Source organism: Coloeus monedula (assembly GCF_965178545.1).
Source record: "Coloeus monedula genome assembly, chromosome: 1".
Lineage (NCBI taxonomy): Eukaryota > Metazoa > Chordata > Aves > Passeriformes > Corvidae > Coloeus > Coloeus monedula.
Genome location: NC_138781.1, coordinates 145572624 through 145594617, shown reverse-complemented (window position 1 = coordinate 145594617; position 21994 = coordinate 145572624). Strand labels below are relative to the sequence as shown.

The following is a 21994-nucleotide window of genomic DNA, read 5'->3' as shown; positions in this document are numbered from 1 at the left end:
AAAGGGCCATTTGATTTTTGCTTTTGTGGACAACACATTTTTTCTGAGCAAAATTATGTCTCTCTTTAAATAATAATAATTTGCTGATCTTCATGTTTTCCGGTAACGTGCCATTCGTTCACTTCACACAGCTGCTTCCATATTGAACAGCTACTGCACTGTTATTAACAGTGTTTTTAAAGAGCTGGCAGAGGGCCTGAATGTCTGCTCTGGGAAATGTTTTTGTTATGTTACAGTTCTTAATTTCCTGTTTGAGAGCAACTCGGATGTTTTTATTTGCATATTCTCCTCATCATAGCACTGGGAGAGCTTAATCCAGCCTTTCTGCACTTATTTGTGCAGGGTGGTTTCTCCCTCCCCCCTACTCATTGCTGAAATGACCTTTTATTAAAGTTCTAATAATTCCAACGTAATCATGCCAGATTAGTATTAATCCATCATTTTCTCCACCTGTCCTTCTGGACAAGTAGATTAATAGAATAGGCAAATGCATTTAAAATGGGAGCCCTGATTTTTCTTTCCAGCTGTTGTAACAGAGCCCCCATCAAGGCTTTTTTAAACCTTGACACTGTGTTTGCTGTCACTCAAAACATGGTATGGTGTGTAAAATCATAACTTCTTGCAGTAACCTTCATTGTCAGAGCAGCCTTCCCTTTCAAAAGGTGTAGTGAGGATTGAGTATTGATTTTACTGGTTGCTTACACATGTATACACACACACCACACAAGGTTGCACATATTGCAATGAAATGTTTATTGAGAAAATGCTGTATTGCCACTGCAAAGTGACTTGAATCTTGTCTTTGCTACTGATAGTGTTTCTGGGTGTGATTAATGCATATCTGTGCAGCCAGTGCAGGTAATGTTTATTATCCTTCTACTTACTGGAACACATCATGAATAGTGATGTGATCACTTGGAAAGACATGTTTTAATACATTTTCATGTTCTGTCTTTCATACTACTTCTGCATGGAGTATCTTACCTGAAGACCTAGGTTTTATTTAAAGGGCCTATAGGGGAGGAACATAAAGTAGCATCTTGGACAATCTGACCATTTTCTTCTGCTCAGGCTTGCTGCAGTGCTAACTCTCTCATAAGCCCAAAGTCTATACTATATTAGCAGTGTCTCTAAGATGATGGTCTAAGAGGTGAAGGGCTGAGAGAGCAAAGATTGGCCCATCTGACACTGCAGCCATTGGAGCCATGGACAAAGTGTCCAGACCTGGTTGCAAACTCTGCAAGTAAAGAATTTGCTGATTGTTGTGAAAATTTTTTACATGTAAATTCTTAAAGTCACAGTTTTTCTTCAGGAAAGAGGTTTCACAGGAAATAATTTGATTTGGGAATATTTGAAATCAAATAATGATTGCTGCCACTTCTCAGAGTATTTTAGGAATAAGCAGAGTGTGTTTTGGTCAGAAAAGGGTTGGATGTGGTGGTATGCAGGCAAACTTCAGAATAAGCTGGAATGCACAAGGACCAAATACACAGCCCAGGTATTTGCTTTTAAAACTAATGACTCAGGTAAAAGATTTATGAGAAGGGAGTGTCTGAGAACAAGTTGGCCTAATTTAGTGGTTGGACTTGATGAACTTAGAGGTCTTTTCCAACTTAAACAATTCTGTGATTCCAGTTAGAAATCACAAAAATGTAGGTGCAAGCACACAGCTATTAATTTCTAGAAAAAGATGAGCACAAAGCAGCAGCATATCCTAAATGCCATTCTGGTGCTGTGACTAGTCCTTGTCACCAAAGCAAATTTCAGTTAAATTCCCTTGATAGTGTCACTTCTCATTGTCCAAGTTGTACTGGAGGCCTTGGTCAATGTCCTAAGTTAAAGAATGGCACATACACACCTTAGTTTCAAGAAGGACATGGGGATGGTAAAAGATGATGACATCTTTTGTAGACACTCCCATTCTGATCTAGTGAGCAGTGTCATATTTTAATGGAAAAGTGTTGCAGCAGGACAATTTGGGGTTTATTTTTAAGGCAACTTATACAACAATTAATGTGTAGATTTAATGGAGAAAAGGCAAAAATTTGTACTGTTTTCCCTTGTGAATAACAGATGTAGTGGAAGATATTATTCTTAGGTCTGCCTAAGGTAATTAGTGAAATGCGATTCGATCCACAGGCTCCCAAAAAGGGGAGTCTTACTTAAGGTGTTGCTATGTTTTCCTTGGGACACTTAGTGTTGCCATGCTGTGGTAAATGCAATTCCAGATCCTGTTAATATACTTGGAGCATGGGGATTATTGAACTCTTAAGACCTGCAGGTACTAGCTTGTTAAAATACTAGTCCACAAAGAGTTTTGTGGGATGAAAAGCATGAGGGGTGCATGGAGGACCTCCTTACTATGCCACACCACAAGGCTTTGTGACCATAAAACAATTAAAAACTAAAAGAAAGCAGATTTAAAAAAAATTAATATATTCAATACCAGAGGTTATAAAGGGTTGTGTCTTACTGTTTTACATCAAGGCTTTAACTGTTGACACGCATCTCCATTGGACAGGAGTGCTGAAGCTGTATAACCTGCTAATAGAGGAGAGGGCTTGTCAGCAGCATATTAATTTGAGATTGTGTTGTTTCTAAAGCTTCTGACTGTATTACATCTTGTATTACAGATTCCTTCTACAATCAGGTCTATCCATCAGGATAAAATCCTAGCACTTAGACAGCAGACACAGTTCTTGTGGGAGGCTTATTTTTCTTCAGTTGAGAAGATTGTATTGACTACACTAGAGGTGAGTAAAAATTGTCTGGGACCTTGCCGAGCAGCAAGGTTTCTGTACCTGTGCAGCTACTCCTGTCCTCAGCTGGTATCAGACCTTGGTTTTCATGACATGCAATTGGTCACTGGGAAAAAATCTCAGCATCTTGATGAGTTTTCTCCCCTAAGGAAATACTTTCTTCATTATCTGAATCCACATTAGAAAACTGACACGGTGAAAAATGGGAGCTACCCAATGCATGGAAAAGTTGTCATGTGTGATCTTGACTTTGCAAGGCTTTATGGCTTATGAATCACTATCCTTGTCATTGGTAGTAAATGTATTTCTTAAGAAACACTTCTGGAATTCATTTTGGAAAAAATATTACTGTAGGGATCCTCCTTGACCATTCCTTAACATTTTGATGCCTTGTGATGGGACTATTGATCTGGCTCAAGGAAAAGGGGGGGGCTTGTAAATGCTGTGTCTTATCTTCACACACAGGAGAAGGGAAAGGCCTGATCATTCTTATAAATTATTAACAGATAATCATAATTAGACTGCTATTAAAAGGGGAGACAGATGATCTCAAATGTGGATAGAATCCTTTCTGAATTCAGAGACAGAGGAAAGATGAAAGCCTCTTCAGAAGTAGGACCCAGGCTGCAATTTCAAAAGCAGGTTTCTTTTCTAACTGTTCTGCAATTTTTCACATGACTTTTTGACACATTTGTACCACTGAAAGGAGCTCACTTTGTAGGTGCAAATGCATTCGTCTTATGCTAATGCTTCTGCAATTGCACCTGTCTTTGTGCACTGTTGTAATGCACACTTGTTAAGGCTCCACATTTCCTGGTCTGCCTGCTTCCCCCTGAAAACTGCAAATGAGTGCCCATGGCTGATCCACCTCCAGCTGCTGCAAGTCAGTCCCTTAGGTTTTTCCATGCCAGTGAAGAACACCAGGCAGGGAACATTTGCAGAGCCTCTGGCATAGCTCAGGAGCTCACAACACTCCCATTGCCCTCAGGAGAGCATATCTTCATCTGTGCTGCCCATTGGCAACTTCATCGTCAGACTCCCCATAAGCACTGATGCGGTAGTGATAATGATCACAGCCCACACCAGGATCAGATCACAAAGGTGAAAGACCATGTGCCATTGCTCACAATTTAATTAACCCTTACAGAAATGCTCCCAGGGACCATCAGGTGGCTCATGCATCATCTGCCCCTTCCCTGCATGTGCCCTGTTGTTGGTAGGGATTGCTAAAAGGACAGGAGCACACGGCTCTCCCCACTGCCCCTCTCCTGCCTGTGCTGGGGCTGGACTCCAGGGGACATAACCTGCAGCTCCCACAGCCTTGGTGTCCATCACATCTAACTCCAGCACTCACACATGTTTTTAGTGCTGCTTTGAGACACATTGGCCCATGTGGCTGCAGGAGCCCAACAGACAGCAAAAACTCTAAAGCTGAACCATATGGGTAACCAGCAAGCTGGAGTTTTTGCTCAGAGCAGAAAAAACAAAGTGAAGACAGAAGTGTTCCTGGAAGATTTAGTTTAATGAAACCAATTAATGTATCCCTGGTGTTGAAGTTACATTACGCGTTTTTTCATTTGTTTGGGAGACTGATTTTGGTTTGTGATTTTTTTTTTTTAATTGTATTTTATTTCAGGACTCTCAGTCTTTTGAGACAGCTAAGAGGGATTCTGTTATGAACAGATACTCATTTCACATTTCAACTTGCCTAAGTAAAGTCCCAAGTTAACTTTCCTTAGGAAAGGAGTAAAACAGTTGAGAGGGACTTTTGTTGTCTGAAACCTGCAAGCAGTATATCCTCTTCTTAAAATCTAATGCCTGGAAGAAAATTCCTAGCAGGATTTTTTTTTTTTTTGGTGGATGTGATCCATCTTCTGTTGTAATACTGTTGTGTCAGAGTGCTCTGACGGTTCTAGATACCATCAGAATAATCACTTGCCTGCTAACTGCAGAGCCAGTGTATGTCTATGTCTGAGGATATCAACACGGAAGAAGTCTGCACCAAATCAGATGTCTGCAAGGACATCACAGCCTTTATCCTTCACACCTCTGGAAACCTTAAATCACATTTTAAGTTCCTTGATCATTTCACAGCATTTGGTGGCTGTTGTGGTTTAACCCTAGCCAGCAGCCAAGCCCCAGGCAGCCGCTTGTTCACTCTCCCACCAGCGGGATCAGGGAGAGAACTGGAAGGGTAAAAGCCAGAACACTCATGGGTTGAGATAAAGACAGTTTAATAGGGAAAGCAAAAGCTGTATACAAAAGTGAAGCAAAACAAGGAATTAAGTCACTGCTTCCCGGGGGCAGGCAGGTGTTTGGCCATTTCCAGGAGAGCAGGGCCCCATCACGTGTAATGGTGACTTGATAAAACAAACACCATAATGCCAAATGTCTCCCTCTTCCTCCTTCTTCCCCCTTCTTCCCCCCATTTTAAACCCTGAGCATGATGTCATATGGTCTGGAATTTCCCTTAGGTCAGTTTGGGTCACCTGTCCTGCCTGTGTCTCCTCCCAACCTCCCAGAAACCCCCAATTTCCCTGCCAGTGTGGTGGTATGAAAAGCAGAAAAGGCCTTGGCTCTGTGCAAGCCCTGCTCAGCGATAACAAAAACATTTCTGTAGTGTCAACCCTGTGTTCAGCACAAATCCAAAACACAGCCCCATAGCAGCCACTGTGAAGAAAATTAACTCTACCCCAGCACAGTGGCCTAAGCCACACAGCTCATAGTCCAAAATAAGATGTTTGAATCAGTTGGCCAGCAACCCCCAGTGGCAGGCACAGAGGAATTGCCCAGTGCCTTGGACAAGGTGTGGGTTAGGCAGTGGTGCTCTTGAGTGTCTGCTGCAGGCTGGTGAGTGGGAGCACGGGCAATGCAGCAAAGGGCTGCTGCAGGCACCATCGATGCAGGCTCCAGGGTAACTGCACTTCTTCAGCTTGGTTTTCTCTGGAAACAAACCCAAAACATCCCTGCACAGCATGCTCAGTCCTCCACTCCAGAAGAGGAGGGGAGAGGGACAGCACAAAGTACAGACAAGCAGTGTTGGATGCTTGGCTAGGGCCTGTTGAAAAGCAGCAATGATTAAGGCAATATGTGAACTTTTTGAAGTGTGAAGATGAGTGAGACAAAAATATTGGACTATTAATGCATTCCAAAAAGAAAAAGGAGATCTTGCCAGAGATCCTAACCCCTTTCTTCTCTTATTAAACTTCCTGTCATGCCTCGTCATTGGAAAGACCATGTAGATTCTGTCTCTGCAATATGTGCAACACTGTACACTCTGCTTTTTAATTCCTTGGTGTCCTCCATGTCATCTTTTTACACTTCTTAGTTCTTTTTCTGCCAAGTTTACTTTTTTCCCCTCTATCCTGACAGACAGCTAGGTTTCTTATGTAGACCCAGGGGAGTGATAAATTAGTGATCCATTTTTTAACTGTGGTGAACCAGCTCCCCAGCTCCCCAGGAGGATGCAGAACCAGGCCGGTGAGGTTTGTGGTGCTGACTGCTCCAAAAGCAGCCTGTGCTGCAGTGGCAGTGGGGCCCTGCCCCATGCTGGAGCTGTGCTGGTTCCAGGCATACTGAGGCGCGTTGAGGCGCGTTGAACATGAGCCGTGTGTTTCCCCTGCAGCCTTGTTGGCTACCAGTGCCCTGGAAAACTCCACCGTCTATGGAAACCTCCTGGCCACGTACATTTGCAGACTTCTCCTTATCTGATTGTGCCCCAGTTCTGAGAAAGCAAGGCGGAGGAGCTGTAGTATTTATGCTTTGTGGTAAACACTCAAAAATAAATACTTTACAGGTTTTCTCTTTTGTTGAGTGGCATAACTTGCAGTTGGGTAAACAGCAGTCATTGTCTGTGTTTTTTCCTGTCCCCACTGCCACATGGGAGATCTGACAACTGATACACCTAACTTTTCAACTAGAAATATTCAGATACATTCTTGTCAGTGATGGCATTACAGTCCTAAGTCTGTTATTCCAAAAAAAAAGTTAAATTAACTTATTCATGTGAGTGAATTACTGCATATTAGCTATAGTAATTGGCTGTAGGCAAAATTCAGACAAGCATGCATTTAACATCTGCCCCAGTTTAGCAGTTCATGTATTGCCACCAGCAGTGGATTGTCTAGCGCAATGTAACTGGTGTTTTAATCTTTTCTTGTCATGGCAATCAGAAATTCCAGGAAAACCACTGCTTGTGGCAGCACTTATTCATGTATTGACCAAATGTCCCTGAACTCAGCAGCTTACAGAGATTTTACCTTGTTCAGACTCCAGCAGCTGCTTTTGTTCTGCTTGTGGTGGGTCTTTTTGCTTGTTTTTTGGTTTTCCTACACTTCAGTCCAGCTTCAGAGACATGAAGTTTCACCCTATACACCTATGTTAAGGCCAGAGTCATTAGGTTAGGACAACCAACATGTTCTTGGCACTCGAGCCCTGTGCACTGCATAAACTGCCAGTTACGTGAAAACCTCCTTGGGAGATCACAAAAGATGAGCGGCAGAAGAAGGCAAGGCATTCCTGCTTAGCCTGCTTGGGGGAAAATTCATCCTTCACCACCCACTGGCCCTTTGCAGCATCCCATCTCCAAACCTGCCAACTTCTAATGCTCCGAGGGAAGGGAAATCTGTAAGAAGGTTGGGCTCAAGAGTGTACTGCACTTAGAAAGTTGCACCTTTTGGAGGCTGAATTTGTCCTGTTAGAGATTCCCACCACTGAATCTTGTTATGCCTTTGCAGGAAGTTTAAAGAATTTCCCATCAGTGTAAGAACCACTCTTGTTCCTGCAATCAGGCATCTGATGTGAAGCAACTGTGATTAGTTTCATAAATACATACTAATTGTACAGCATGGTATATTTGTTTCTTTTTTTGCTTGTGGTATTCTAGATGATAAAGTAGATGACCTAGCAATCTGTTCTGACCTTAAAAATCTTGCATTCTCTGGTTTTGGTCCTCTACAGAGTCAAACAGTAGTCGTGAAAAGATCTTCTGTTCCATCCAACAAGGAACTGTTACAGAACTGAGGCATGGAATCAGTGATGTATCTGAATGCTAATATCCCTTCATAATTAAGCAAAAATTAATAATTAGTGCAGCCTGATTTGCTGAAAGTCTTTTTGATTTTGAATACTCTTATTATCTCAAAGTATTACCTAGCTTTTTAATGCCATCTTCAAATAATTATCTTCTGTGAGTTCTGGATAGTAAAGCTGACAATGAACTAATCAGGCTTACAACTGCTAAGATATTCAAATAGACCAAATATTTGACTTGAAATACAAAATGCAATAAATTGTATGGTCCCCATGTCCAGAGAGACTAATGAGGTGCTCTGAAACCTATGGCACAAAGCCTGAGCTGCTGAAGTGGTGTCAGAGTGTGCAGGTTCGAAGTCCTTTTAAGAGAGATCAAGGAGGAATGTCTAGTAATTTGTGTGCCTCAGCTTTTTGCAAAATGGGTGATGATTCCAGTCAGCTGGAGTCCCTGAAGCTCCTACCAGTGACTGTAACATTCTATTTAAAAATCATTACTTCTCTTGTTTTTCAGATTATTCAGGACAGAATATTTAAGCACATATCACGTAACAGCTTAATATGGAACAAACATCCTGGAGGGTTATTTGTACTGCCACAGTATTCCTCATATCTGGGAGATTTTCCTTACTACTATGCTAATCTTGGTGAGTGAATCCTTGCTATAATGTAGTAGCATCTGGAATTTCTAGTGGAATTTTGAAGTTTTGTCTTTGAGTAGCATGTGCCAAGTGACTTACCATTCATTTCTAGTTAATTATGCCTTTCGTTTATCCTGTCTCAATCTTCCCTGCCCACTGTAGACTGGAACATCTCTGACTCATCAACATGCATCATGTGCCTCTTGCTTGCAAAGATTGTTAAAAAAAAAAATCTATGTTCCTTCATACTTTTCAGTTGCTGGTAATTAATGCCTGAGTTGCTGACCCATTCACAGCCTGAGGGGACATAAGAGGAATAGCTTTTTCCTTTCTTTGTTTATTTGTGCTTGGCAAATGGAAAAGTGGTAATTTACCTGTGACACTTGTTATTGGGGTGCACACTTGGTATGGATTTATTCTCCATACTATGTGTCTTCATATGGATCCTGCTAGAAGGAATGAATAGGGCTTAGCTTCATGGCTTTTTCCTGAAGCAGAGCTTGAACAATGAGTTCTGCAGGCGATTGTTCCTTCAGGCTGAAGGGATCCTGCTTACCAGAGTGCTGCTATTTTTGGCTCAGCCTGTGCCATCCCACGTGTGTGGATCTGTACTGCTCACCTGCTAAAAATTGACAGTTACTGTGTTAAAAAAGGGAGTAGAAGTGGTAATTTTTATGAAAAATGACTATGACCCCACACAGATGAATTTAGATGAGGTTGAGAGCAGTAATGAAGGGTAGGCACCAGTAGGATGTGTTATTCCAGGCAGAAAGGGAAATCATAGCAAGACAAAAATTTAAAAATGGAAGGCAAGGATGCAAGCAGAATTATCAGTTCAGGAGGTAATTGAAGATGCATGTGGATAGGAATCACCACAGAAAGAGCAAAAATCTGACAGAGGATGTAATGGAACTGAGGAAACTGAACAAGCTTCTGGAATTTGTGGAGATAATCTGTAAAAAGCATCAAGCACCCAGAGCCAGGCAGCAAAACAGCCTGTGTCAAGAAAGACATTTGGCTGAACAAACTAGATGTCAATATTGTAGGACAAACTGGATAAAAGAAAGAGATTACAGGACATCTGTGGAAATAGTGAGTAAGAAAAGGAAATCATTGTCTTGGAGTCCGGTATTTCAGAGTGGAAGTTAAATGCACAGAGTGGGAGTTAAAGGGAAGTGTGATCTCCTCTGAAGCATCTGGTATCTGAGATGAAGGGAGATGACCTAAAAAAACCTGGCAAGGTTTGCATTAAATGCAGATTGTTTTTTCCATCCCCAAAGTCCTTTAATCTGTAGTAACTGGGGCGATTTTGTCTTTACTGAATGTGTATCTCTTCACTTCAGGTCTGAAGCCTCTTTCCACATTCACTGCCGTTATTCACGCAGTAACTCCCCTGGTTTCCCAATCTCAGCCTGTGCTGAAACTCCTGGTTGCTGTAGCCAAGTCCCAGTACTGTGCACAGGTAAGCAGCACTGTTTCACTGTCAGTCACAGCAGAGACAAACCACTCTGCCAGGAGTGAGGAGCCTAGTGACTCAGCCCTGTTTCAACGCCCTGTTTTAATTCTGATGTTTCTTTCCTCTGAGATTTCTACTGTCTGTGACCTACATGCATGGGAAATAAAAATTCTGAGTATAATGGGAGTGGAATAGAGATAGTAATTAAACCCTTTGTTACATGAGACAGGTAAAATAATGAGTGCACTTTAAAGATCAGCATTGTGTGTGCTGCAAACTGCAAAAGGATGTCTGTGCCTCAAAAGCAGCTACATGATCTTCCTTCCTCCCACTGTGACTCTTAATCTCATCAGTGCCAGGATTTTGGCTTCTCTAAAAAAAATCCTGGGGAGTTCAGTAGGAGCACCCTCTTGCAGCAGAGTTTCACAACGGGTTTTGCCTTTAATGAGAGCCACAGTGAATCAATGACATCTGTATGAAGTGGCTGAGATAGAGACTTCCAAGTTCCTATCCAGCCTATATTTGCCTGAGAGGATATATATTGTAAGTAGTCAGATTGGGTGAAATTAATGTAGGAAGTGTTATTTTTATACAGATTTGTATCATTGCTTTTGATTTTGAAATTCCTAACTTGAATTTAACATGTCTGTCTGGAGATCTGAGACCTTAGAGTATGGACAACGTTGCCACAAAGGTCTCTGATCGTGGTCCAATAATCTCTTTCAGATTATTGTTTTATGGAATTGTGATAAACCCCTCCCAGCCAAACACCGCTGGCCTGCCACTTCTGTGCCTGTCATAGTCATTGAAGGAGAGAGCAAGGTAGGTGGAGAGAAGCATGGTGAAAGTTGCCTGTATTCTCCAACAGGACAGAAATTTATTTTTCCAGCGGCTTTGGTGAAAACTTTGGAGTTCCCTACAAAATGACAGCTCCTTTTTATTCCTTGGCCTTTTGTACCATCTTAGTTGCAGGTTTGTGTTTCATGCATGGGCCCTGTGCACTCAGAAACCATCAACATGGCAATTAATGCCTTGAATCTGAGATTCACAGGTGGCACCCAGTTTTGAAATGTGACCCCAAGAGTAGATAGTGCTGACCCCATTGTCAGGGATTCCATCTCTCTGCAAGTGCATGAATGTAGGGATGCAGCTGCATTGAGTCTGGGAAGCCACATGCAAGACTTGGGTGTCAGCTGTGGACTCAAAAGCAGACTTAAAAATGAAAACTTGCCTTTGAAAAGTATCTTCTCTTACTGCCTCGTGAGGTACTGCTGCCATCAAAAAAAAAGGAAGGGACAAGGGACATGGGACACCTGTGTGAGAATGAAATCACCATGTCATCTCTTGCTGTGCAACACACGTCTTATTTGTACTTTCACAAAGTCAAAATAGATGCCATCAGATGAGAAAAGAGGGTTTTTTAAAATCCACACTGAAGTGGAAGATTCCTTTCCAACTGCAGGCCAGAGAGAAGCAAGACTTCTTGCTTCTAGAATCTGAAACAGATTCAAGTTGGTCTTCTCTGCAGTCTCTGTCAGCTGGATCCAGAGCTCTGTGTTGGCAAAGGGAACTTCTGGTTGCTTTGCCTGTACAATTCTATTTTGAATTTGTAATTTGGTCTTTTCCCCTTGTCACTTAGTAAGGGAAAAGAGAGCCCTGCAAGGTTAGCAGCTAAATGCTCTGGCCTTAGCTAGCCGTGTAAACAGTATCAGGAGAATTCCTGCAGGGCCAAGAAAGGTTGTAGAGATTTCTGAGCCTTTTGAATGTTCTGGGTGTTTTTATTTTCTTTTTGTGAAACTTGCAGAGGTGAGATAGCAGAGAAAATCTCTGACCAGTTCTACAGTGTTTGTAGAAATTGGCCCCAGGCACAGTTCAGATTACAAATCAGTCTCCTGAGTACACAAAGGTGTGTTTATAGTGGACAGTCTCTTCCCTCTAACATCCCAACATAAGCCAAGTGGCTACTTGTGTGGAAAGCTGTTTGTTTGGACAAAGCTTGCAGAGCCAGAGCAGCCGAGTTCAAAGGTTGCACAAAAGAACTGCTTTTCATCTCCAAACTTGGCTGAGGTCTACTGGCAGGCACCAGTACTCCATGCAGGTGATCACAGAGGTCTGCCTTTTCGTAACCTTCACTCTTCCCTTGAAATCAAATATTATAATACCCATTTTAGAGATGGGTACTTTAGCTGTAAAACAAATACCTGCCAAGTCCTGACTGTTGTACTATTTGGTCATTTTGCACAGTCTGTAAAGATCAGGGATGAGAACATGGGTCTCCTGCTGGCTGCTTGCTCTGCTTCATCTTAGTGTAAACAAAGCAAAACCTTCAGCCCCAGCCAGATGACCTCTTCATCAGAACCCTGCCTCTCCAGACCAAGGCCATCATAGTGATGAAGGGATGCTCTCCAGACAGACACTGTGAACATCTTGGTTATGGAGACGGATCTTTCTCTGAATCAAGGCATAGATTCCAAACACTTGTTCCCAAACAGGTTGCAGAGGATGTAGAACTGACCATGTCCCGTTAGGAGGGTTGTGTCAAATTTCTCCATGTCCCTGTTTCCATACAGTGAATTCCTCTTACTGGTGTTGACTTTTGAAGTGGGTTTTTGGCGTAGTAAATTGGTAAAGAAGTCTAGTAACTAACCAAGCTATTTTTCCTAGCAAATGAGGGAAACAAACTGTGTTGTATCCTTGCTATTCTTCATCAGTTCTCAAAAGGTGCTATTTACTCTGCTAAAGAAACCATACGGATTTTCATTTCTTGCTTTTATCTTTTCAATCCAGCTTTCCCATACTCTGAGGACTGTCCTGCCATATCTTTTAAAAGTTTATTCTGTATATAGGTTTTATGTATATAGAATGGTTTGAGTTGGAAGGGACTATAAAGACTATCTAGTGCCAACCCCCCTGCCATGGGCCAAGAAGCCTTCCACTAGACCAGGTTGCTCAGAGCCCTGTGCAGCCTGGCCTTGAACACTGCCAGGGATGGGTCATCCACAGCTTCTCTGGGCAACCTGTTACAGTGCCTCACCACCCTCACAGTAAAGAATTTTTTCCTAATACCTAATCTAAACCTACTCTCTGTCAGTTTGAATCCATTCCCCCCTTGTCTTGTCAATACATACTCTTATAAAACATCCCTCTCCATCTTTCTTTCAGGCTCCCTTCAGGTACTGGAAGGCCATTTAAGAATGTGACCTTTTAACATGCTACAGTACCTATATAATTCTTCATGCAGATAAAAGCTCAGTTTGAGTTCTTTAGCATATTCTCCTTTTCTGATGGAGAATGTCGCACCATCCCGGTAGCATTACATCCTTCACACACAGCCTGGGCTCCTTGGTTTCCCAGCTGTGTAACCTTAGGAAGGCTGCAAAGTCCTTCTCAGTGTTGATTATCTTTGATCACACCCTGTAGGAGAGCAGAGGGACAGTCCTAGCCACCAGGGAAAATGTCCTCCCTGGAGAAGCTGTAGGTACATCTAATTCTCAGTACAGACCAATGCAGTTTGTCACTAAATAAAAGCAGCCTCCTCCAAAGAGGGAGGTCTATTCAGAAATTACTCCTCAGATAGAAGGTGTAGGCTGACTTCTGGGGTGACAAAAATGACACTCCTTCACTCTTGAGCTGAAGGGTCCTTTCCATCAGACAGAAATATGCCACGTACTTCAGACAAGAGTAAATAAGAGTGAGGAATAAAACTGAATATATGCCTTGGAAATGAGTCCTTCAAGTGATTTTTATTTCCTCCCCTTCCTGCCTTGGATACCCACAGGTTATGAGCAGTCGCTTCCTACCCTACGACAACATAGTGACAGATGCAGTGCTAAGCCTGGATGAGGACACCGTGCTTTCAACCACTGAGGTAAGGGGTCTCTGTCGTTGTGGGAGTCTGCTTGGCTCCTGGGCTCAGCCTGAGCACAGCAGATATGCTCTTCTCTTGGCTTTGCCAGTGAGAAAATGTTACAAGATTTCCTGCTACACTCCTCAGATTTAACGTGTTGCACTTGTTTCAGCAACCCTGCCACTGCCTGCTGTCAGAGGAGCTTTTCGCCCTGGTTAATTGGCTCATCATTAGCATATGGTTCTTCCGTTCTCTATTATTTTAGTAACATAGCTGCAGGCGGGTGTAGGCAGCCAGGAGCAGTCAACTTTAATATTCTGTTCTCACTTTTCTGATTGAGGTAGCTTCCCCCCCCCCCCCCCCCATAATCAGTAGGATGTAGGTGGAGGAGGAAGGGTTGTCAGCAGCAGGGGACTGCTATCACTCCAAAAGACAGCATTGCCACCCTAGTGCAGGATTTCACTGAGGAATGCTCTTTCCCCATTGTGTCAGCCCATAAAATTGGAGATCTTTGCTAGTTTAGGTGCTTGAGTGTTTGTGCCAAGAGCAAGATAGCACTAAGAAAAGAAAAATACTGTGGAAAACCAATTTTTACAACTGGGATGAGTATTGATTTCTAGAACCTCTTTCTGAGAACCACAAGGGAAACTGATGACAGTTTATATAGAGTGCAATATTTGGGAAATACATTATTAATGATGGCCAGGGAATAGCTTGAAAAACTCGATTTTCTTTTGTTTTCCCTTTTTTTCCCCCATGTTCAGGGTCATTCCCCTCTCTCCACTTCACCTTAATAAAAATGCATTTCTGCCAGTGATGGGGATCTTTCACTGATGCTGCCACTACTTATATGTCAGTGAAAAAATGCGTAACATTAGTCTTCAGTCACTGCTATATACCCTAAGATGTTACTGGATTTGTTCTAAATGGATGAGACTGCAACTGCTCTTCTCCCCTGCACAGAGGTTGTGCTGTGGTTAGACTGCTCCAGAAACAGCCACAGTACCCTCTTTCGCTTCACAAGTGAAAGAAATAGTTGACATTGAATCTGTTTGATACCAGTGTTACACCTTGGTAGTTTCTGCTAGATGAGGAAGAATACGGCTGCTGCCAAAGCACTTGTGTGCAAAGCCCTGCAGAGCCCAAGGAAACCCCAGAGCAATAAAAGGCATTTATCCTTGGGCTGGACTTCCTAAGGTTGTTGCTTAGGATGAAGAGTCCCATCTCAGCTGCCCTGGGGATCATGGTAATACCTCTAAGGGACTTCATTGCACTGAGGGCATATTTACAGCAATCCACCCTGTGGCTTCCATGAGGATTTGGGGCTTTGTTTTGTTTTAACTGGTCATCCTCCAAACTTCAGAGTAATTCAGGCTTCTGGGAAACATATGAAATAAATAGTGTTTCTCATTCAGCTTGGCCGTGTTTTACCCTAAACACTTTGAAGCACAAATACTTGTTGTTGTGTGAGACAACCTACACTTTTCTTTGTGGCTTTGTTGCTTTGCTTTGTTTTCTTTGTTGCTCTTGTGAGCAACTTGCAGCTGATCCTGTGTGTTTGTGAAGTGGGTATTTGCTCTACGAGCCCCCTGGTCCCTGTGCTGCAGACAGAACCAGCTGGCCAGCTGTTGCTAGAACCCACCTTGCAGCTCCGGCATGTCTCTGCCAAGGTGCCAGCACCAGCTTGGTGGCTCTTCATGAAGAGGTGGGGGGCCTCCCTATTGCTTCGCTTCCCCCACGGTACAGCTTACGCAAATGTGATGTGGCATTTCCTTTGAAACTAGCTGCTCATGGAGGGTTGTTGTGGCACATCTTCAAGGCCCAGAAAAGGCAATTTAGAAACGTGTTCAAAGACAATCATAATCCCATTGAGAGCAGCAGTCACCAAGCACATCCTCCAGACTGACCGATCTCGGCGTAGTAAAGGTTTTCCATTCTCAACAGGGCGGTGTGTAACTGTTCTGTGAGAGGAGCTGTTCCACACGCACAGAGGGGTGTGTGCGTGGGAAGTCATTAGAAACCAGTGTGGGTCGTGATGCAGAGGTTTAAGAGACTGCCAGCTTGGTTGGATTTTCCTGCTGATCAGCTGAAAGTGGCAGTGCTGCTGGAAATTACATAGGATGAGATCTGAGGGGCTTTTTTAATAAAGGGAGTTTTCTCTTAGGGTGGTTGCTTTAGTGCATCTCCCTAGTGCAAGGGCAGATAGTTGAAAGCACAAGAGAGGGCACTGGGTGCAACAGCTTTATTATTTATTAAAGTTTGAGATTCTCGTACTTCTCTAGAGAAAACAGATGTCGCGTTTTATGGGAAAGGCCTTTATAGGGAAAAAATCCCTCCAGTTCTTTCATGTGGTATTGATTTGGATGAGATCAGAACTATCACAACGGTAACTGGTTTGTGCACATTGTCTTTCTAGTTGGCCTCAGATTCCTTGAAACAACTTTAAAGAAAATAACCAGGCCCTGACTTTGTATTTCAGTCCATGTGCGACTCTTCTGTTTCATAAAAACACTTGCAAATGTGAGAAGTCTGACAGTAATCAACACAAAATGGGACTGTTCTCAGAGCAGCTATTCTTTATCTAACCTCTACACCCTTAACTTTGCATTCTTGGAACGCTTTTCAAACATTTTTGAACAAAGTTTTAGGTCCCTCTGGTACTGAGGGGAACCTAATGTGCAGTGCAGAAACAAAGCCCTCTTTTTTTTTGGGTTTGACTAGGACAATTAGAATTGTGTATAACTCTTACAAAATTTCAGTCTAGCTTGAGCTCCAAAATGTAATTTGAAGGGGAGGGACTGCCAACCAATGATAAAATCTTTCCTTATGTATTTGTACCAAATTCTTTTCAAATATAATGCTGACCATCCTTTTGCAAACTATCCCGATCATCCCTTTCCTAAAAGCACCAGATTTTGTTTGGTAGGATGATGGGGTAGCAATGTTCTGTCATGTCTCAATTCTCAGAGATTTGAGTTATTAAAATAATTACAGCAAGACAATAAAAAAAAATGCCATTGGCAGCATTTGACGTGCTCGTGTGGCTCCTACAATATAAAGCATTTTTCTTAAAGTTTAGGTTCCTTATGCCATTTAACTAAATGGGAGTTTTATCTTCCTCTTTATTAAGCTGTATGTTGAACCTTTTTTGGTCATATAGACAGTTTTAAAAGTATGACCAGCATGGTCTTCAGAAAGCTCAAAACAGTTGGAAAATATAAAGGGACTCCTCACTGAGTGTCTGTTTTATTCTCACTGAGCCACCTTTACCACTTAAAGTGTTTGACTGTTGATTTTCCAAACTCTGTGTCAACAGTGATGAAATGGTAGGTGCAATGCACAAAGATGTGCAAAACTTTCCACATGGCTATTACCCTTTGGTGTTGCACCGTGGTGAAAATACATGCACCTACACCCGTTCTTTCTGTAACTTGAAAAGGTTTGATATGTAAAGGGCAAGCTTGAAAATGTTAATGTAATGCTGTGATGCTCTAGACTCCCTTTAACAGGAACCATTAAAATGTGCATAATTATAGGGCAAAATGTCAAGCAGTCAGTTTAATTTACTGATGAATACACAGAATTAATGTTTTGCAACAGTTCCAAGATTTTGAATTGTGAATTAGTGGCAAGGTAGTATTTTGTTTTGTTGACATTTGTTGAAACAGTTTCGGTATTCATTTGGCCTGTACCTTTGTCCACAGGTGGATTTTGCCTTTACAGTTTGGCAGAGCTTTCCAGAGAGGATTGTAGGGTACCCTGCACGCAGTCACTTCTGGGACAACACTAAGGAGAGGTGGGGGTATACCTCCAAATGGACTAATGACTATTCCATGGTATTGACAGGAGCTGCTATTTACCACAAGTAAGAACCCAGAGCATCTGCTATCCTTCTTCTGTATGAAACAAAATAGTAAAGAGGGGTTGGGGGTGGGGTGTGAAGAACATTCTTCCGGGGAGGGAAGAAGATGGAAAGATAGTAAGTGGGTCTACTTTTTATGGGGTAATAATTTAAGTTCTTGGTTTAGCTCTGGGGATCTGGTAATCATTATTGCACTTGTTGGGTCTCTTTGAAGTCACTTGTGTTTTGAGGCAGTCAGACTGCTCTTTTTAACATCAGGAATTACACACTTCAAAGAGTTCCTGAATTCATTAAGCTGCTTGGCTGAATGGCCTGTAGCGTAGCAGAAAGGAGGTTACTTCCAGACCAGCTCTGAGTGTGTGTTGGCTGACAGCTGCAGACTGCAAAGTCTTCTGGCTACCCTAGAAATGTAGTACAATGGGCATGTCACAGCTCAGCATATTGCAGCATGTTGGAGAAAACCCATGTATTAGAACTTCAGCAGACCAAAATCCTCTCTACATTTAAAGAAAAAGAAAATTCTGGAGTCTCTAATCCACATCCTTGAGAAGGAGAAGACCATCCACAGGGGATGGTATAGACCCAAAGGAGAGTAATTTCAGCAATAAGAACAGCAGTAGGGCAGTTAGTAGAGTTCTTTCCAACTGAACAGTTTGGAAAGAAAATATGGAGGATGAATTCATCGGTGTTGTCTATAACATTATAGCACTGTGGGGCTCTCCTTCCTACTTGTCCATTATCTTGATGCTTAGGCCCACACTGTTTCTTTCAACCTGGTTGCAAAAAAGGCTGATGTTCTGTTTCTCCTTTCTCTGTCTTGATGAGAAACTGATTTGTTTTCCCTTCTTGTCGGAGGGTGAGACCAAAGAAAGGAATTGGTATATTGGGAGTTGAGTACAAAACTTGTGTCTCAAATGAGATAGAAATTTCCTGGAGCTTGTGATACCTGAAAGCCCAGTGACTTGTATTAATAACACTGCTGTTGGTTTCCAGATATTATCACTACCTGTACACTCATTACCTGCCTGCCAGCCTAAAGAATATGGTGGACCAACTGGCCAATTGTGAGGACATTCTAATGAATTTTTTGGTGTCAGCCGTGACAAAATTGCCTCCAATCAAAGTAACACAGAAAAAACAGTATAAGGAGACCATGATGGGACAGGTATGTAATCACAGCATGTTTCAGCAACTGGAATGTAGTAACAAGTCCACTTCTAGGTTAGGCTTACAGAGTGATACAATTCTGTCAAATATTTTTGCAGTTTTTAGTTTAGCAGAAGTGTAAATAGACTTTAGATATGTTTATTATAATGAAGAAAAAGGAAAATGGCGACCATTTGTGTGTGCTGCTTCCCTTCATAATTTTCTCACTGTGTTATTCATGGTGATCCCAAGCTCCTGGAACTGATGGTTGTGGTGACTGAATTTCAGTTAAACTCTCATTTTCTAATTAAGTTTTCTATACCTAAGGCCTAGGCATGGAATGCTAGAAGCATAAATAAATTCTAGACAGATTTTCTACTTTTTATTATTATTAATTAATATAATGTACCAGGCTGTCCCTGTGCTATTTTAAATTATATAGTGTGATTCAAGCACTGACATTGTACTGTCACAACTGAGATAGTTTGTGATATGCAAGTATTTTTTCCCCACAGGGAACATTTTGTCCCACATCACCCACTAGCAGCCATGAAGTGCTTGCTTTAGGTCCTCTTCCAGCTGCTAGCTAAGCCTTTTGTCATTGCAGACGTACCTCTAGTAACAAGGATACATCGTAACGTGGGGACAGTTGTCTTACTACCCCGTGTGAGAGAACAATGAGGGCAATAGCAAGTGCTGCAAAACCTGCAAGTCCCAAGCAGCCTCCCATCTGTGCTGCCACAGTGTCTATGCTCTCAGTGCAAACAGTACCATGATTAATATGGGGCAGGTGAAAGAAGGGGCCCTCTGTTTTCCCCTCACATTTTCTCTTGGTAACATTACTTGGATCTTTGACTGGGGAGTGGCCATGCCAGTTTGTAAACTCCATTATCTGTATGTCACTGTGCTTGCACCTGAGGTATTGGTAGCACTGGTAGCATTCAGCAATTCTCACTCATCCGGGTGCCCAAGAGACCTTCTGTGGACAGGAAGGTGCCATCCAGAACGTATCTATTGCTTCCAGTTTCAGCTTCAACTCTCCACAGGGCTGTGCTTTGGCTGTTTGGCAAAGCCTGAGCATTCATTTTTCATCTTACAGCACAGGTGACTCGAGTCAGCCATGAACTATAACTCTCTCCTAAAGACAAGTTGTTCCTGCAGCTTTGGGAAATGTAATGGACCATGTTCATAATTCCTTGAAAGACAAATAAAAAATTAACATAACCTCAGTGTTGTGACAGAGATGAATAGTCATATGGAAATTCAGTGTTAATGGCCAAAATGTCTGCTATAATCCTGTAGCAACAAGCTTTTACTTGCTCTTTAGTGGCACTGTATACTCGGGAGGCTGTAATCAATGCACATTATAACCTACCACTTGAGCTAAACTGGACAGGCCTTGGACCAAGATCAGGTCTGGTTCCACAGTCATTTGGCAAGTCCCTGACTTTATCTGTTTCTTCATGCTTTAATTTACATCCTTTGATTTCATGAATTTGTATTTGTTTTTAAAGTATAGTGGAAACTTAAGTGCTATAGAGAGATGCATGGGAAGTGGCACAAAAACCCCCTAGGTTCTCAGCATTCATACTTTATCTTAAATAATAGTTTTTTGTTTATAAATGTTCGTTAGGTACAGATAAAGAATAATAACAGCTTTAAAGCTGCTAGGGCCTTTTTTTTCCAGTGCTGTTGGGTTTCAATGGACTTCCACAGGGATTACAGCTGCCCTGAACTTTGGAAAATGAGGCCAGAATATTTTGCATGTATACAGTCGAAGACCATGGTGTTTTCCTTGGGTCAGAGTTTAATATGATACAGTGTGGGGCTCCAGTTCATTTTTTGTGTCTGTGAGACAGTGCTGTCTGATGCAGTGGCCTTGGCCAGTGGGATTCCTGGAAGCACCTTGCTTTTCACTGCAGGGCATCTACACACACGAGTAATGCCAAGCACATAAGGACTTCTACTCAGTTACAAGCTGGTTGAAATTACTTATGTATAAATTTCTGCAGATCTGATCTGCAAAACTGCAGGTTTAACCCTGAATAATTGTTTTCCTCCTACAGCTGAAGATCATGGGCAGCAGCTGGCCTGGGCTTGGGTGTTTACCTCTGCTTCAAAGCAGTGGCCTTCTTCTTTTCCTGGTGGTTTTTAAGAACTTGTATCTCTGAAATACCTGGAGGGTTTGAAGAGTGAGGGATAGGCTGAAGTAGGGTGCTGGCAAGATTTGGGAGGGCTGCTTGTGGGTGTTGTGCTCCACAGGCTGGCTCGTGGTTGAACTCAAGTCTCCATGTAGCCCTGCCCTCTTCTCTCTTTGGGAAGTCAGGGTTGTCCAGCTCACCACAACTGGATCTGCTGTGGGCAGGGTGTCCTTCCCCCTCTTTGAGCCCCCCGAGCAGATTCCAGCCGCCACAGAGCCACGTGCTCCTGAGCCCTGGCATGGCTGGGCACCATGGTGTCTGCCTGGCCCAGCTCCCACCTTTCCTGCCATCCTGTGTGCCAAGGCCGACTCTGATCTCTGCTCTCCTCTCCTCACAGACGTCCCGGGCCTCTCGCTGGGCCGACCCTGACCACTTTGCCCAGCGGCAGAGCTGCATGAACACTTTTGCCAGCTGGTTTGGCTATATGCCGCTGATCCACTCGCAGATGAGGCTCGACCCTGTCCTCTTTAAAGACCAGGTCTCCATCCTGAGGAAGAAGTACCGAGACATTGAACGACTCTGAGGACGCTGCTGAGGGGGCCGAGCCGCCCTCGCCCGTGTGGGAGCCAGACTGTGCCGCCAACAGCGAGCGCCCGACCCCGCCAGCCACATCCCGGTGCCAGGGCCCGCTGCTCCGGACTGCGCCGAACCGCCGGCAGGCTGCTGTCGCTGAGACTAGGTCGTGTACAGTTTCATTATGGAACATTAAATAATTATTTTTGAAATGATTGCTATGCAGGTTTAAACTTTTTTAATGATCAAAAAAAACCCCTATTAAAAACAGAGTTCTTTCTTTAATCAAAATTGTGTTGGTTGTGAATATTTCAGAGCTGCCATTTCTTTCCTTTGTGCATTTGATTGTCAATGCAATTTTCATTCCTTTTTCCCTGCACAGTTAAACGCTGGGATCTCACTGGGAGAAAATGCAGGTTCAGAAACAAACTGAGCACAAACAGGACAGAACTGAAGTATTAATATTTCTCATTTACTACTGACTTTTTTTCCTGTTTTCCCCAAGCCAGTAGTAGCCACTGTGGAGCCACTAAGGAGC

The 21994-nt window shown here is 42.8% G+C and overlaps 1 protein-coding gene across 1 annotated transcript in view; it reads left to right on the top strand.

Moving 5' to 3' along the window:
* EXT1 (exostosin glycosyltransferase 1) overlaps positions 1–21734 on the top strand; it is a 178618-nt gene extending 156884 nt beyond the window's left edge. The window contains exons 4-11 of the mRNA XM_082276706.1: positions 2634–2753; positions 8305–8437; positions 9775–9893; positions 10614–10709; positions 13666–13755; positions 17439–17599; positions 18590–18761; positions 21281–21734. Of these exons, the coding sequence (XP_082132832.1) occupies positions 2634–2753; positions 8305–8437; positions 9775–9893; positions 10614–10709; positions 13666–13755; positions 17439–17599; positions 18590–18761; positions 21281–21466 (1077 nt within the window). The 3' untranslated portion in view covers positions 21467–21734. The remainder of the gene's footprint in view (positions 1–2633; positions 2754–8304; positions 8438–9774; positions 9894–10613; positions 10710–13665; positions 13756–17438; positions 17600–18589; positions 18762–21280) is intronic.
* Positions 21735–21994: the final 260 nt, after the last annotated feature.